At 45.1% G+C, this 15,665-nt stretch overlaps 1 protein-coding gene across 1 annotated transcript in view; it reads right to left on the bottom strand.

Moving 5' to 3' along the window:
- Window positions 1–625: 625 nt before the first annotated feature.
- The window catches only part of LOC126469208 (regulator of G-protein signaling 11), a 183,045-nt gene continuing 168,005 nt past the window's right edge, over window positions 626–15,665 (bottom strand). The window contains exon 12 of the mRNA XM_050096618.1: window positions 626–957. Coding sequence (XP_049952575.1) covers window positions 626–957 — 332 coding nt within the window. The remainder of the gene's footprint in view (window positions 958–15,665) is intronic.

Raw genomic sequence — 15,665 nt, 5'->3', positions numbered from 1 at the left:
AAACTGAACGATAATACAAAATGAAAAATAAAACAACTAAAATAAAACACCACCAGTGGTTACAGGCTCCTTTCTCTGTTGTGATACATCACATATAACTATCACACTTTGCAAAAAAAAAAAAAAAAAAAAAAAAAAAAAAAAAAAAAAAAAAAAAAAAAAAAAAATTGGTGTCTAGAAACTGACAGGTGCAAAGAACATATAACAAAAACAGAAATACTGTTTCAAAATACAAAGAACAATAGAAAGCAAAACCATTATTTCGGAGTAAGTCTTAAAGTATAAAGGAGATCTTTGGGTGGGTAAGGGAATACATGTGTTACATATTTCGAGTGGTATACCAATCCTTTTCTCTTAAGTTTATATAATTTAAACTTATTACTGTTTTATGTAATCAGGTGACATTGCAAGGTGGCAACCGGTGTGGCCCTTCCACAATTAGTGCAAGACCCACTTCACTCGCCCACCTTGCATTTTTAATACATAACCAAGCAATTCGCATACGGTTTTGCGGAATCATTCTGAATATTTCTGTATCCTCACACAGGTGTAACCAAGTGGGGCCAGAGGTGACTGAATGTCGCATTTCACACAAATAGTCAATTTGGTAGCAGATGAATATAATTCAGTTAGCTTCGGTTTCTGTGAGCGAGCCACAACGCACCCTGCGCAGTGAAACGAGGGAATGGCCGAGCCGGGGCGGTTTATAGCGGCCTCCAAGGGCGGCTCGAGAGAAAGCCAGCGGACACGCCGCCCCCACTTGGCGGCAGCCTTTGTACAGGACGGGGGCGCAAAACTCAGAGCTGCGATTTCTCCACTTCGTGGAAAGCTTGCCCAGGCTCAGTTTTTTGCGACCAAGGCGCCGATTAGCACCAAAGAGTCCGGCGCCGCTACCGGCCGTGTTGGCGAGGTGCGCTCCTTGTAAGCCCCTCACACCACTATTGTTGGCGTGGGACTCTGCAGAAACATTCAGATGGTTCCGTTAGCGACGCAGAAGCCTCGAGATGGTTTCAACTTAATACGTCTCCCAGAACCCACCCAATGGCTGAAATTGTGTGACATGGGCGACGATTCCCGCTCACAATGTTTGGAGGGAAGACAGGGATTAGCGGAAATTTTGTTGAAAGCAGATGATTGGGCCGCCGCTGGTGCAGTGCAGGAGACACTGAGGCTACGCTCGATCTGAGAAAATCGGATTCGTGTTCTGACTGATTTAGCAAGTAGTCGTAGTATTCTGTGTATTACACTACTGGCCATTAAAATTGCTACACCACGAAGATGACGTGCTACAGACGTGAAATTTAACCGACAGGAAGAAGATGCTGTGATATGCAAATAATTAGCCTTTCAGAGCATCCACACAAGGTTGGCGCCGGTGGTGACACCTACAACGTGCTGACATGAGGAAAGTTTGCAGCCCGATTTCTCATACACAAACAGCAATTGACCGGCGCTGCTTGGTGAAACGCTGTTGTGATGCCTCGTGTAAGGAGGAGAAATGCTTACCATCACGTTTCCGACTTTGATAAACGTCGGATTGTAGCCTATCGCGATTGCAGTTTATCGTATCGCGACATTGCTGCTCCCGCTGGTCGAGATCCAATGACTGTTAGCAGAATATGGAATCGGTGGGTTCAGGAGGGTAATACGGAACGCCGTGCTGGATCCCAACGGCCTTGTATCACTAGCAGTCGAGATGACAGGCATCTTATCCGCATGGCTATAGCGGATCGTGGAGCCCCGTCTCGATCCTTCAGTCAACAGATGGGGACGTTTGCAAGACAACAAGCATCTGCACGAACAGTTCGACGACGTTTGCAGCAGCATGGACTATCAGCTCGGAGACCACGGCTGCGGTTACCCTTGACGCTGCATCACAGACAGGAGCGCCTCCGATGGTGTACTCATCGACGAACCTCGGTGCACGAACGGCAAAACGTCATTTTTTCGGATGAATCCAGGTTCTGTTTACAGCATCATGATGGTCGCATCCGTGTTTGGCGACATCGCGGTGAACGCACATTGGAAGCGTGTATTCGTCATCGCCATACTGGCGTATCACCCGGAGTGATGCTATGAGATGCCATTGGTTACACGTCTCGGTCACCTCTTGTTCGCACTGACGGAACTCTGAGCAGTGTACGTTACATTTCAGATGTGTTACTACCCATGGCTCTACCCTTCATTCGATCCCAGCGAAACACTACATTTCAGAAGGATAACGCACGACCGCATGTTGCAGGTCCTGTATGGGCCTTTCTGGATACAGAAAATGGTCTACTGCTGCACTGGCCAGCACATTCTCCAGATCTCTCACCAATTGCAAACGTCTGGTCAATGGTGGCCGAGCAACTGGCTCGTCACAATACGCCAGTCACTACTCTTGATGAACTGTGGTATCGTGTTGAAGCTGCATGGGCAGCTGTACCTGTACACGTCATCCAAGCTCTGTTTGACTCAATGCCCAGACGTAACAAGGCCATTATTACGGCCAGAGGCGATTATTCTGGGTACTGATTACTCAGGATCTAATCACCCAAATTGCGTGAAAATGTAATCACATGTCAGTTCTAGTATAATATATTTGTCCAATGAATACCCGTTTATCACCTGCATTTCTTCTTGGTGTAGCTATTTTAATGGCCAGTAGTGTATCCGCTACGGAGTACGGAAGGAGTAGATTTACCTAGGAACACGTTGTTTACCGCTATCGCTCATCCCCGTCGCGGTTGCCGCTCCGTGGGTCATCTACATAGCGACCCATCGAGCAATGCAGACAGTCGACGGCAGCACCGGGTACAGCTGCAGTTGTTACTGCAAATGTACTGTAAATATACGCGACACCGGCGTACTTTGATCAACCTTGCTCCGTCTTGCAAGAGCGATAGAACTCGTGACATTTTCTTACCAGTTCGCACCATTCGTCATCGCCATTTTACATAATTTTTTTGGATTGACTTGTGACAGGAAACACAAAGAATTTTGCGCAGTACATCTTGATAGGGAGAATGCCAGACCTCACAGAAGCTATTTAAAAGTTTACTGTGTAGATTTAAATTGTTCTCTTCTTACCATTTAGGGAAAACTTTTAATAACAATCTGACTGTTTTGTCTCTGCTGAACTGAACAGATTCAATAATTGTTCTGGTACTCACAGCACTTATCTGTTCAGAATATCCGTTCTTTGGCTCCTACTAATCTTTAATTTTGGAGGTTTATAAAAAAAAAGTAAAGATATACATAACCACATTGGACACAGTCAAGTTAGTTGCATAGCAGGGTGAACATAACAGTGCCACATGCTACTGTATCTTTCTTGTGACGACTCGGTGGCCAGTTCACAACATGTTGAAAACGTTAAGTGGAATAATTATGTTTCATAAATAAGAATTTAGGTTGGGGTTCAGAGACAGAGGAGCACAAACTTGGCAGACAAGTATTCAGGTACCATTCTAAATATTTAATGTAACGTACCTATTCATGTACTAAGCCAAAAATCTCCACAATGCTTTAAGACTTAGTCTGAAATGTTTTGCAATATATTCTTTGTATTTTGAAATAGTATTTCTGTTTTTGCTATAGGTTCTTTGCGCCTATCAGTTTCCAGACACCATCTTTATTTACAAAATGTGACACTTGATATGTGATGTATTATGACAGATAAAGGAGCCAGTGACCACTGGAAGTATTTTGTGTTAGTTATTTTATTTGCACATTTACATTTACGTCCAGTTTCTGTCAAAGATAACCACAAAAACGTCCTCTAAAATAGCCACAGGCTATGTCAAATTCGTAACAGGACAAACAAATGTCATATTAATACACACAAATCCACCTGTTGATGAAGGTTTAAGCTTTTGCAACGCGTTGTGGAAATAATTTAAAGCAGTGACTGATAACGGTAAATTTGTTTTTTCATTCGATGTCAATAACAGTTACGGTAAAGCCTAAGCTAAAATGTTCACATTTAAATGCTGTTTAACTACCACCGGGACATTAACTGCATAAGGGGCCCATTTATAACTTCCTTAGTTACTAAGATATGAACAGCAGTACGTCATTTTTCAGTAGGACCCTATATTTTTTATTGAAACATCTACTTCCTCTCCTCAAGACCAGTCCAAAAACATACCACAGTATAATATTCAGGATAACAGACGTTACTAGAAACGTAACACAAAACTGAATTTAACTCTTATGTACTAGCATTCGCTGCAGGTACTTCGGATAGTGTAATTCGTCCAATTGCTAGGCGAATTGCTAAACGAATGGAAACAGAGGGAAAATGCACACTGGTCATTTAGTCAACCGCCTTCAAGTTTTCTGGGAGTACACTGACTTGGTAAATGTCATGGCACAGGCGCCTAATATCGCATGAGTCCTCCTCTGGCCCTGCGGAATCCACTAAGACGCTGTGGAAGCGAGTCTACACGTCCCTGGTATTCCTGTGGAAGCAGCTAACACTAAATCGTTTGTAGAGCGTCAGCCAGTTCTGGTCTGTTCGTGGGTGCAGGATCCATGGCACAATGCCTGCGTTCCATGATAATCCCACATATGCTCGATGGTGTTCGAATCTGGGCTCCCCTGCATCTTCCAGGAATCATCTCCAGGTGACGTGGGAGCGATGTGGCGGCACGTTATCATACTGAACACCGCAAAACCGCCACAGTGTTGGAACGCCAAAAACGGGTGGAGATGACCTCCGAGCAGCTCATCATACAGCGGACCTTTCAAAGGCCCTCCCAGAACAACTTGGGGGCTCATTTCATAGCAGGAAAATACACCCCAGACCATAACGGAGACACCACGGCCTTGGACCACACCTTGGCTGGCGGGATCCAGCGAGACATGTATTGCGCGCGACACGCAGTCCCTCCCATCGGGATGGTGCGGTGGAAATCGTGCTTCGTTACGCCATTGTTACTGTGTCCATCCCTGGTGACTGTCGGCAAATACAAGCCACTGTGCCGCATGTCGTTGGGTTAACAGTGGCACACGTGAGCGGCGCCGGCTTCCGTACCCTATGGAAACCCTGTTGCTACGGTTTGTCAACTGGGAGACGTGTCTAGAACGTCCTGTGTTGAACTGAATCGTGATTTGTTGCACTGTTATCCTTGTGTCATTATTGACGATCTGGCTCAGATGTCATCGATGGTAGGTGGACGGCCGACAGTTCGTCTGTTGTGGACTGTGACACGCTCATTCTACCATTCACGATACATCCTGGACCCAGTTGAGCGTGTCAAGCCGAATTCCTGCACCTCTGCCGAAATCTAAATTTCCACCCGTCTGGCAACGACCATCATACTGGAGCAGCTCATGACGACGTTGCTTTCTACAGAAATTGCTTGCACAGCCATTTCTCAGAAGTTCTACACAACTGCAGCTGACACAGGAGGAGGATGGCCGACATACAACACCCTCTGCCATCTGTGCCCCACTATCCCATGACATTTGTTAAGTCAGTGTACAAAGCACACTAGCGAAGAGAAGCTACAACTGCAAATCATCTGTAAAGAACTACAGTACTATATTACACACCGTAAATCAGAAAGCCTTAGTGCAGTTATGGTTCTACTGAGCACAAATTCTATCTTTTCTTCATTGATGCTCACTATACTCACGCAAACCTTCAGACTGAAGGCGGCTGATGGTATGGACGGTGTCATTTTGAATGTGTTACGTTACGCTGTGTATCTGCACTGTGTGTTAGCACAGGAGAATCAAAGTTTATTATGAGTTATGTTTTTAACGAGCGGTATATGGTGATACATTTTTGAATAGGTCTTGACCAGAGGAAGTGAATTACGTAATAAGAAGTACAAGCCAACGTTGAAATGTACTGTTGCTCATACTTTCCTAACGAACAAAGTTGCAAGAAATGCAGTAACGCTGGTTAATGTAACTCTGGGAACTAATCAACATTTGCATGAACAACCGACAATATGAGACTGTGGATGCGCCATGATGTAAAACACTTTTGTTTTATTCATATTTTTTCCCAAACTACTTTAACACTTTTGTTTTATTCATGTTCTTTCCCTTAGTTTCAGCGACGTTTTCGCCATCATCAGTGTGCCTTTCTTTATTCTAAGACATGCAAAATTAGCATCATTGTAAAGATTACAAAACTTTATTACACGTATACTGTTTGTTTCCAAATGTTGTATTCTGTGAATTTTTTCGTAATACATCGTTTACGTTAAGTCACACCATCGTTTCTACGTTTGTTGTCGTTATTTCCGCCATATTATCCGTGTTTTGTTGCCTGTTTTGCGGCATACAGCAACTGTATGAGCACCTGTTATTAACAAGTGTAAAGAAGTGAACTTATTTGCATGATAAATTTTTCTCTGTAGTTCTGGACAAAAAGTTATTTGTGGTGGTCGAGATAAATGCTACACCCCGTAGAAAGATGTTGAATACTTCGTGTACTGATGAGGTAACCAATCAGGAGGTTGCCTTTAGAATCGCTGAAGAGAGGAACAGAAGGAAAACTTTGACAGTAAGAAGGCACAGAATGATACGACACCTGTTAAGACATCAGGAAGTAACTTCCATTGTAGTGGAGGGGGGCGGGGGAGTAGGGTGGCTGTAGGGGAAGACGGACATTTGAATATATCTAACAAATAATCGAGGATGTAGGATGCAAGTGTTACTCCGATATGAAGAAGAGTAGAGTAATTCGTGGCGAACCGTATTAAGCCCGTCAGCAGGCTGAAAAAATTCTAGGATTTCGTAAAATCCAGAAAAAATCAATATCATACCAAAGTCAGCGTAACAGCCGCCGTGCAAACCAAAGATTTAATTTTATCTGTTCTTACTGGTCCAGACCCTGTGTTATGTGGGCTATTCTGAACCGTAAGGTCAGTCTGCGGGGGATGATGGCTGAAATGCTAATGAACAAGTAAAGACAGGTACGATATTAGGGTTTAAAGTCCTGTCTATGACGAGGTCATTGGAGCCCGAGCTCAAGTGCAGACTTAAGAAGAAGGGGTGAGGAATTCGGGCATCTATTAACAGAAGAACCATTAGTATGGCCTTCACCTCAGGTGATTTAGAGAAACAGCGGTACAGATAAATCTGGACGCTGGAGAGGAATTTGAACCGTCGTCCTCCAGAATGCGAGCCCTATGTCTTAACCACAACGCCAACGCGCTCGACAAAATGAACGAATAATGTTCATACACAGACATCAAAGTGCTTGGCTTGAGAGGTGTTAACGGAAAAAAGCGTAAAACTAAAACTGGAAAGAGTGTAGGATGAAGTTGCTCATACCACTACTTTTGCTTAACCTTTTATTCAAAAGGCTATGAAGATTTTCAAAGGAAAATGATCTGTAAGGAACGGAAATCTCTTTCAATGCAGAAGAATTGCGGTTGATTTAAGTCTTATATCTGATAATGAAAAACATTATACATAATATATTTTCTAAATTTTGAACAGCTCTGAAAAAGTTTGAGTTTAGAATTAATACACAAAAAAACCAACGTTACTAAAGAAAGCACATCGAAGATAAAAGAGATACATAACATCAAGCAGGAAGATACAAAATAGAAAGAGTTTTAAATGTGATTATTTAGGCATTTTAAATGCGGAATAAAACAGATGCTGTAAGGAAATCAGAAAAATATTACAGTATCAAAACGTGCTTTCAATAAAAAAAAGTCAACTGTCAGTGAACGAGTCATTTAGTATAGAAAACAAGAAAAAAACTTGAGATTACTAATAAATTTGCCTCTGGTTGCAAAAATGAACTTTGGTTTCCGTTTATTGTGCCATGGTGGATTTTGGAACTATCGTCAGATGCACCTGGTATACACAGAGGCGACAAAAGTTATGGAATACTCCTGATATCGTGCCGGACCTCCTTTTGGCCTGTGTAGTGCAGCAACTCCGCGTGACATGGAATCCACAAGTATTTGAAAGTCCTCTGCAGAAGTACTGAGCCATGCTGCCTCTGTAACCTTTCATAACTGCGAAAGTTTTGTGCACTAACTGACTTCTCCATTATGTTCCATGGCGGGCGATTAGGGTGGCCAAATAATTCGCTCGAAGGGTCCACAATGTTCTTCAAACCAATCGCGAACAATTGTGGGCCGATGACGTGGCACATTGTAATCTATCAAAATTCCATCGTTGTTCGGGAAAGTGAAGTCCATTAATGGCTGCAAATGGTCTCCAAGTAGCCGAAAAAACCATTTGCAGACAGTGATCATTTCAGTTGGACAAGAGGATCCAGCCCACACCATTATGGAGCAACCACCAGCTTGCACGACGCCTTGTTGACAACTTGGATCCCTGGCTTCGTGGGGCCTACGCCACATCGAAGCTTACTATCAGTTCTTACCGACTGAAGTTGAGACTCATCTGAGCAGGTCACGGTTTCCCAGACGTCTAAGTCGAACCGATATTGTCACGAGCCCAGCAGAGGCGCTGCAGGCGATGTCGTGGTGTTAGCAAAGGCACTAGTGTCATCGAACACTGACGCCAGATTTCGCCACACTGTCGTAACGGATACGTTCGTAGTACGTCCCAAATTGACTTCTGCATTTATTTCACGCAGTGTTGCTTGTCCGTTATGACAACTCTACGCAAACGCCGTTGCTCTCGGTCGTTAAGTGAAGGCTGTCGGCCACTGCATTATCTGTGCTGAGAGGTAATGCCTGAAATTTGGTATTCTCTACTCACTCTTGACACTGTGGGTCTTGGAATATTGAATTCTCCAACGGTTTCAGAAATGGAATGCCCCGTGCGTCTAGCTACAAATACTTTTTAGCAGTCTGCTAACTCCCGTCGTGCGACCATAATCACGTCGGACACCTTTTCACATGGATCACCAGAGTACAGATGACAGCTCCGCTAATGCACTGCCCTTTTATACCTTGTGGACGCGTTACTACCGACATAAGCATATGCGCATATCGCCATCCCACGACTTGTGTCACTTCAGTTTATGTACACGTAATCGATATGAGCGTGCTCTGTAAAACCTGTGTCCACGGCACCACTCGGGTTGGGTCACAGTGGGAAACACGGTTGCAGGGTCCGCTACTTCTGAACGGTGATGACAGCAAGTTGTGGTCCCAAGAAAAACGTACCTCGTAGCGATTAGGTGTATATGTACCAGGTGCATTAGACGATGGGGCTGGTAGTTCCAAAATCGATCCTGAGACAGTAAAAAGAAATGAAGATCATTTTTGTGGTAGGAGAAAAATTTATTCCTGTGCTCAACATATTATACGGCTGCGTTGCTGTTCCCATCACAATGGCAAGTTTAAAATTTACTAATACACTCATCAGTAGCGTCGACTTGTATGACTATTAAAGCTATACACTTCTGATGACAAACAGAAAGTGCTTATAAGGGATGAAAATATGGCTTCAAATATTTACAGGTAATTTTAGTAGACATTACTATGGGGTGTGTCCACGAATTGCATTTACGATGGCATCAAATCTGGTGGGGAGGACATTTTCAATGAGGTGTCTGACTATCTGTGGAGTAATGGCAGTTCATTCTTCATCAACAGCCCAAACCAGAGAAGGTAGTGATGTTGGACGCGTAGGTCTGGAGCGATGTCCACGTTCTAACTCATCGCCAGGTGTGTTCCATTGTTTACATGTCGGGACTCCGGGTAGGCCAGTCGTTTTGGCAATGTTATTGCCCACGAACCATTCTATATGACAGGATGCATTGTCATGCTGTAAAACAATCATCGTCTCCGAAATTCATAATGATGTAAAAAGTGTTCATATCACTGCATATTCAGCGTTTTCTTGAGCACAATATGGGAAACGTATTCTAATTACGAAAACCACCCCAAAACCAGAACTGCAGCTGCTCCGTACTTCGCTTTTGACACTACACGTGATGGCAGATGATTTTCTCCAGATATGAGCCAAAATCAAACCCCTCCATTGGATTCACCATTTCAAATGACTCGTTTCGGTCATCAAGCTCTTTACACCATGGCAAGCGTTGCCTAGCTCTGGCTGCGGAAATGGGTAGCTTGGCTTATGAGGGGCTGCTTGGTCCCACTCCTTTTGACTCCATACGCACAGTCACTGTGTCAGATGGACTGCTGATAACGCTCTGATACTCACGAGAAATTCCTTTCGCTGATTTCATGCAATTTTTTAGAACTACCCTGCGCCATGCTCGACGCTCTCTGGGCGTCAGTACGTGAGGTCTCCCTAGTCTTGGTATAGTTGCTGCTTTTCCTATGTGTTTCCACCTTACAGTCACCTCGAAAACAATCGACCTGGACAGATTTTGAAGGATTGAAACGTTCCTGATCGATTTCTCACTCAGCTGAGATGAAGTAACTACTCCACGTTCGAAGCTACTGAGCTCTCCTGTTACCGATAACAAACTACCCTCCGCCTGCTTTAAGACGGGCGGTTCCGCATTACACAGGAGTGTCGGCATGCTTCTGATCAGATAGTACGGGTTTGTATATTATATTATTGAATGACCTTTGTAACTCTATATTCGTTCTGCTCTCCGGACTCTGTAGTCTACTGCATCATTGTATGTTAACCAGGAACCTAGAAACGACGGAGAGGCTCCGTCCCCGCCGCAGCCGCTGTGGTACACAACCCCACGACGACTACCGCAGTCGACTTCACCCCACCGCCGCCACACACCGAATCCAGGGTTATTGTGCGGTTCGGCTCCCCCCCTCCCCTCCCCCTCCCCCACCTCCAGGGAACGTCTTACAACAGACGAGTGTAACCCCTATGTTTGTGTGGTAGAGTAATGGTGGTGTACGCATACATGGAGAACTTGTTTGCGCAGCAATCGCCGACATAGTGTAGCTGAGGCGCAATAAGGGGAACCAGCCCGCATTCGACGAGGCAGATGGAAAACCGCCTAAAAACCATCCACAGACTGGCCGGCACACCGGACCTCGACACAAGTCCGCTTAGTGGATTCGTTCTGGGGACCAGGCGCTCCTTCGCACTCCGGAAAGCTGTGCGTTAGACTACTCGGCCAACCGGGCGGGCCTACTGCATCATACATTTAATGCATAACTCAAGTTCCTGAAACGAGTAATGCTCTATATTCAACAACCAGTGATACGTTGTAATAACTGGCAAAGTTGACAGTGGGCATATCATAGGTTATTGCGCAAGGTGACCCTAAAGTCCGTTATCAATTTGAAAATTCAATACTTGACGGAATAATGTAGATAGAGAGGTAAAAATTAACACACAGGCTTGAAGTGACACGGAATTTTATTGAAACCAAAAAAGTGCACAAAATGACCAACACATGGCGCTTCATATGACACAAAAGCAATAATTACGAAAACAATTGATTTTCAGCAAAGGAGATATTCTCTGTAAAAAATGCTGAACATGTCGTCTGTCATTCATCAACAATACCTATAGTCGAGAGACAATGTTGTAGACAGCACTGTACTGCATATCAGTAGGTACAGTGAGAAACTGCCGTCGGATGTTGTCTTTAAGTATCCCTAATGAGGTCAGATGACGGCAGTAGACTTGCGACTTCAGGTAACGCCACAACCAATAATCACACGGATTGAGGTCTGAGGAACTGACGCCAAGTAAGGCGGAAGTGACGGTGCAACACGCAATCCTCACCAAACTATGTGCTCAAGAGGTCCTTCACACGTGTAGCAGCTTAGGGCGGAATGCCATCCTGCATAAAAGTCATACATTCCAGCAGCTTGTAAGACGTCGTGGTCTCCTAACCTTCATTGCTTACATATTCCGCCCTCACAATCATATTCCGCACATCAAGACGCTTCATTCGAACCCAAACTCGATAAGATAAAGCCAATGTTGTATGAATTCATGTAAACGATATGCAAATAACTAGTAAATCGTAAATGCGCAACGAGATTGAAATACTCGAGGTTGGCATACACACACACATTCCAGACACGATGGTCACAGGAGCTTTTAGTTCGGGAGAGGCAGACCGCATGCCCAGAGGCCAGTCTCTTCAGAGGACGATTCAGCCAATCTATGTCGGCCAGCGACCGCCTGTAGAGCAGACAACGTTTGCCTGAGTGAAAGGAAGAACGATTCCACGTTCGGCTTAAAAGCAAATTCCGCTACATTGTGTGGGAGCGCCCAGCCTACCCATTCTTTACAAACATAGCACGCAGTTTCAGAGGTTTTCACAGGGAGACATCAAACGCCAAACGCCGATGCTACAGATTTCCAGATTGATCGCCTTAAACGAAATGTCATTCTCCCGTTTTAGAAGAGCAGTGCTGATTGGCATACGATATTCCTGATGCCTTGAGCTGAAGGAGTAATGGAAGAGACCGAAAGATATGCCCCTTCATGTCTGGCGTGGAGAGGGGCCATTCCGTTGTCGCTCTTGGAGCGAGAACACATAATGAGAGCGTGTGCGCTCGTACGTGTACTCAAAGAGCGAGGAACAAGTCTCTCCTCAGTACTTCACTGGGAGAGCACCTCTGTCGAGAGCGAATCGGAGTGCGACTCTATATTGAGTCCTTGCGATTAAGCATTGTTCACTGTGTTGGCTGACACACTTATTGTGCCGTGTGAACAGACCGAGTTAAACCCCTGTGAGCGAATTTTTGAATGGCATAATGGTGGACTGGTTATCCGACTGGTGTACGATGCCAATAGTTAGAATAGGGGCGAATAGGAGTCCTTGACTTCATCAAGGCGTAGGGAGAGTTTGATTGGCGAAGGTCAATCCAGATAGAACGAGAGTTATCTTATTTGTCAGCAGAGAGTAGCGCAGACAGCAGTCATCGCAGCTTACGGTATTGTGTGCTACAGCTCTTGCGAGCCCCATATTTCCTCCACAACAGTACACTTCACTGCATTTCACACGTGACAGCCTCGACCGTACTTAGCAACATTCTAATGGATAATTAGTAGGCGCGGCTCTCAGCCATTCTGCCAAGTCAATAACAATCTTAAACTTTGTATAGAAATTTCATTAGCGAATCCTATCCTTAAGAGGTAACTTCACATTCCGAAAAGAACACGGGAATAACTTGCTCAGTTCATAACTAAAAGTGCCATTGTGATTTCTCAGAATTTTTGCAAAATAAATAATCATTTTCGTTAGTTTCATGTTTTTCTTACACTAACTGGCACTACTCCAGTACCCAAGTATCCCACTAGTTACGTAAGAAATTTTGTGAATTTTTGTGTCATTTCCTTACAGCGGACGACTCCAGAAGATATTTATTGCTGAAAGTTTTTCGGGCATTTCTCTTTAGAACGTTAGGAGCGTCTGTCTGACTTCTGTAGCAGTGTGGGGGTGGAAATTGCATCTTGCTGGAGCCACAGGGTAAAGGGTACATCTCAGATAATCCGTTGCGCAGAATGACAGAATAGGACCCACACGCTCACAAGGTGTTTATCAGTCAGTCTAGGGATGATGTGATTCCGTAATATATCGGCCTACCTCGCACACGTCACGCTGACAGTTTGAAAAGCATTACCCCTCTGTCCAGCGCCATCTGTTGGCCTATTTTTGCACTCGGTTTTTTTTTTCATAGAAATCCCGTATCATTACAGGCACGTGTGTCACGTATTATCTCTCTCCCTACATTATTCCGTGAATTACTGCATTTTCAAACGTTAACGGTCTTTCGGGTCACCCTCTATACTGCAGTGCCAACAACGTTGTTGCGGCAGGCAGTTGCCTGTCATGGTTGATAAGCATTGTAAAATCGCGAGCCTCACACGCATTGCTCATTCTAGACGTCGTACCATCTGATATACTTTTACAGACCGTTGGCTAATGATCTCAAAATACTGGGCGTGGGATCTTCTTCTGGCTGTATAATTTTGACCCTAAGAATTTGCGACGTCTTTTAAGTAACTTCTGCAAATACAATTTCTTAACATGTTTTGCTACCTGTAAACAATGATCGTTTATTTTTTTCTCAGAATGTGACCTTAGAATATAAGGAATGATATGTAGGCGAATATTTTTCTTTAAAGCTTATATACATGTATCCATTATTTACACGGAATAATGCACAATAATTACAAAACAAATAGGTGAGAAAAAAGCAGAAAACATACAGAGCATAAAGTTTGTAAATAAAAAAAATAAAGTTACTGAACGACTGCTAATGATTACCATGCCGCCAAGTACGAATAAAACTTATAAAATTGTTATACTGTAATCAAGTTTCATGGAGAATGTAGTTGCAATCTATTTTCCATAAACGCATGCACTCTCATTATATATCAAGAACTGAATGGTAATACCAAATTAAACAGTTCATTTGCCAGCACGCACAAGAGCTGCGTCTGTAGCAGCTACTCTGAAGTAAAATAATGCGCAAGTGAACAAATACAGCAAAATATTCACGTGAACAAGGTGAAAATTTTTAACCTAGCAGAGAGGTGGCGTTTTTATTAATGAAAAGCTGCTATCTTTAGCGTCACTTTTTACGTAAGCAACAATTCACAAATCGTGTTATCCACTAAAACTACACTCCTGGAAATGGAAAAAAGAACACATTGACACCGGTGTGTCAGACCCACCATACTTGCTCCGGACACTGCGAGAGGGCTGTACAAGCAATGATCACACGCACGGCACAGCGGACACACCAGGAACCGCGGTGTTGGCCGTCGAATGGCGCTAGCTGCGCAGCATTTGTGCACCGCCGCCGTCAGTGTCAGCTTGTTTGCCGTAGCATACGGAGCTCCATCGCAGTCTTTAACACTGGTAGCATGCCGCGACAGCGTGGACGTGAACCGTATGTGCAGTTGACGGACTTTGAGCGAGGGCGTATAGTGGGCATGCGGGAGGCCGGGTGGACGTACCGCCGAATTGCTCAACACGTGGGGCGTGAGGTCTCCACAGTACATCGATGTTGTCGCCAGTGGTCGGCGGAAGGTGCACGTGCCCGTCGACCTGGGACCGGACCGCAGCGACGCACGGATGCACGCCAAGACCGTAGGATCCTACGCAGTGCCGTAGGGGACCGCACCGCCACTTTCCAGCAAATTAGGGACACTGTTGCTCCTGGGGTATCGGCGAGGACCATTCGCAACCGTCTCCATGAAGCTGGGCTACGGTCCCGCACTCCGTTAGGCCGTTTTCCGCTCACGCCGCAACATCGTGCAGCCCGCCTCCAGTGGTGTCGCGACAGGCGCGACTGGAGGGACGAATGGAGACGTGTCGTCTTCAGCGATGAGAGTCGCTTCTGCCTTGGTGCCAATGATGGTCGTATGCGTGTTTGGCGCCGTGCAGGTGAGCGCCACAATCAGGACTGCATACGACCGAGGCACACAGCGCCAACACCCGGCATCATGGTGTGGGGAGCGATCTGCTACACTGGCCGTACACCACTGGTGATCGTCGAGGGGACACTGAATAGTGCACGGTACATCCAAACCGTCATCGAACCCATCGTTCTACCATTCCTAGACCGGCAAGGGAACTTGCTGTTCCAACAGGACAATGCACGTCCGCATGTATCCCGTGCCACCCAACGTGCTCTAGAAGGTGTAAGTCAACTACCCTGGCCAGCAAGATCTCCGGATCTGTCCCCCATTGAGCATGTTTGGGACTGGATGAAGCGTCGTCTCACGCGGTCTGCACGTCCAGCACGAACGCTGGTCCAACTGAGGCGCCAGGTGGAAATGGCATGGCAAGCCGTTCCACAGGACTACATCCA

Source organism: Schistocerca serialis, chromosome 1, assembly GCF_023864345.2.
Source record: "Schistocerca serialis cubense isolate TAMUIC-IGC-003099 chromosome 1, iqSchSeri2.2, whole genome shotgun sequence".
Lineage (NCBI taxonomy): Eukaryota > Metazoa > Arthropoda > Insecta > Orthoptera > Acrididae > Schistocerca > Schistocerca serialis.
Note: the sequence above shows the minus strand (reverse complement) of the source record. Positions and strands in the feature narration are given on the sequence as shown.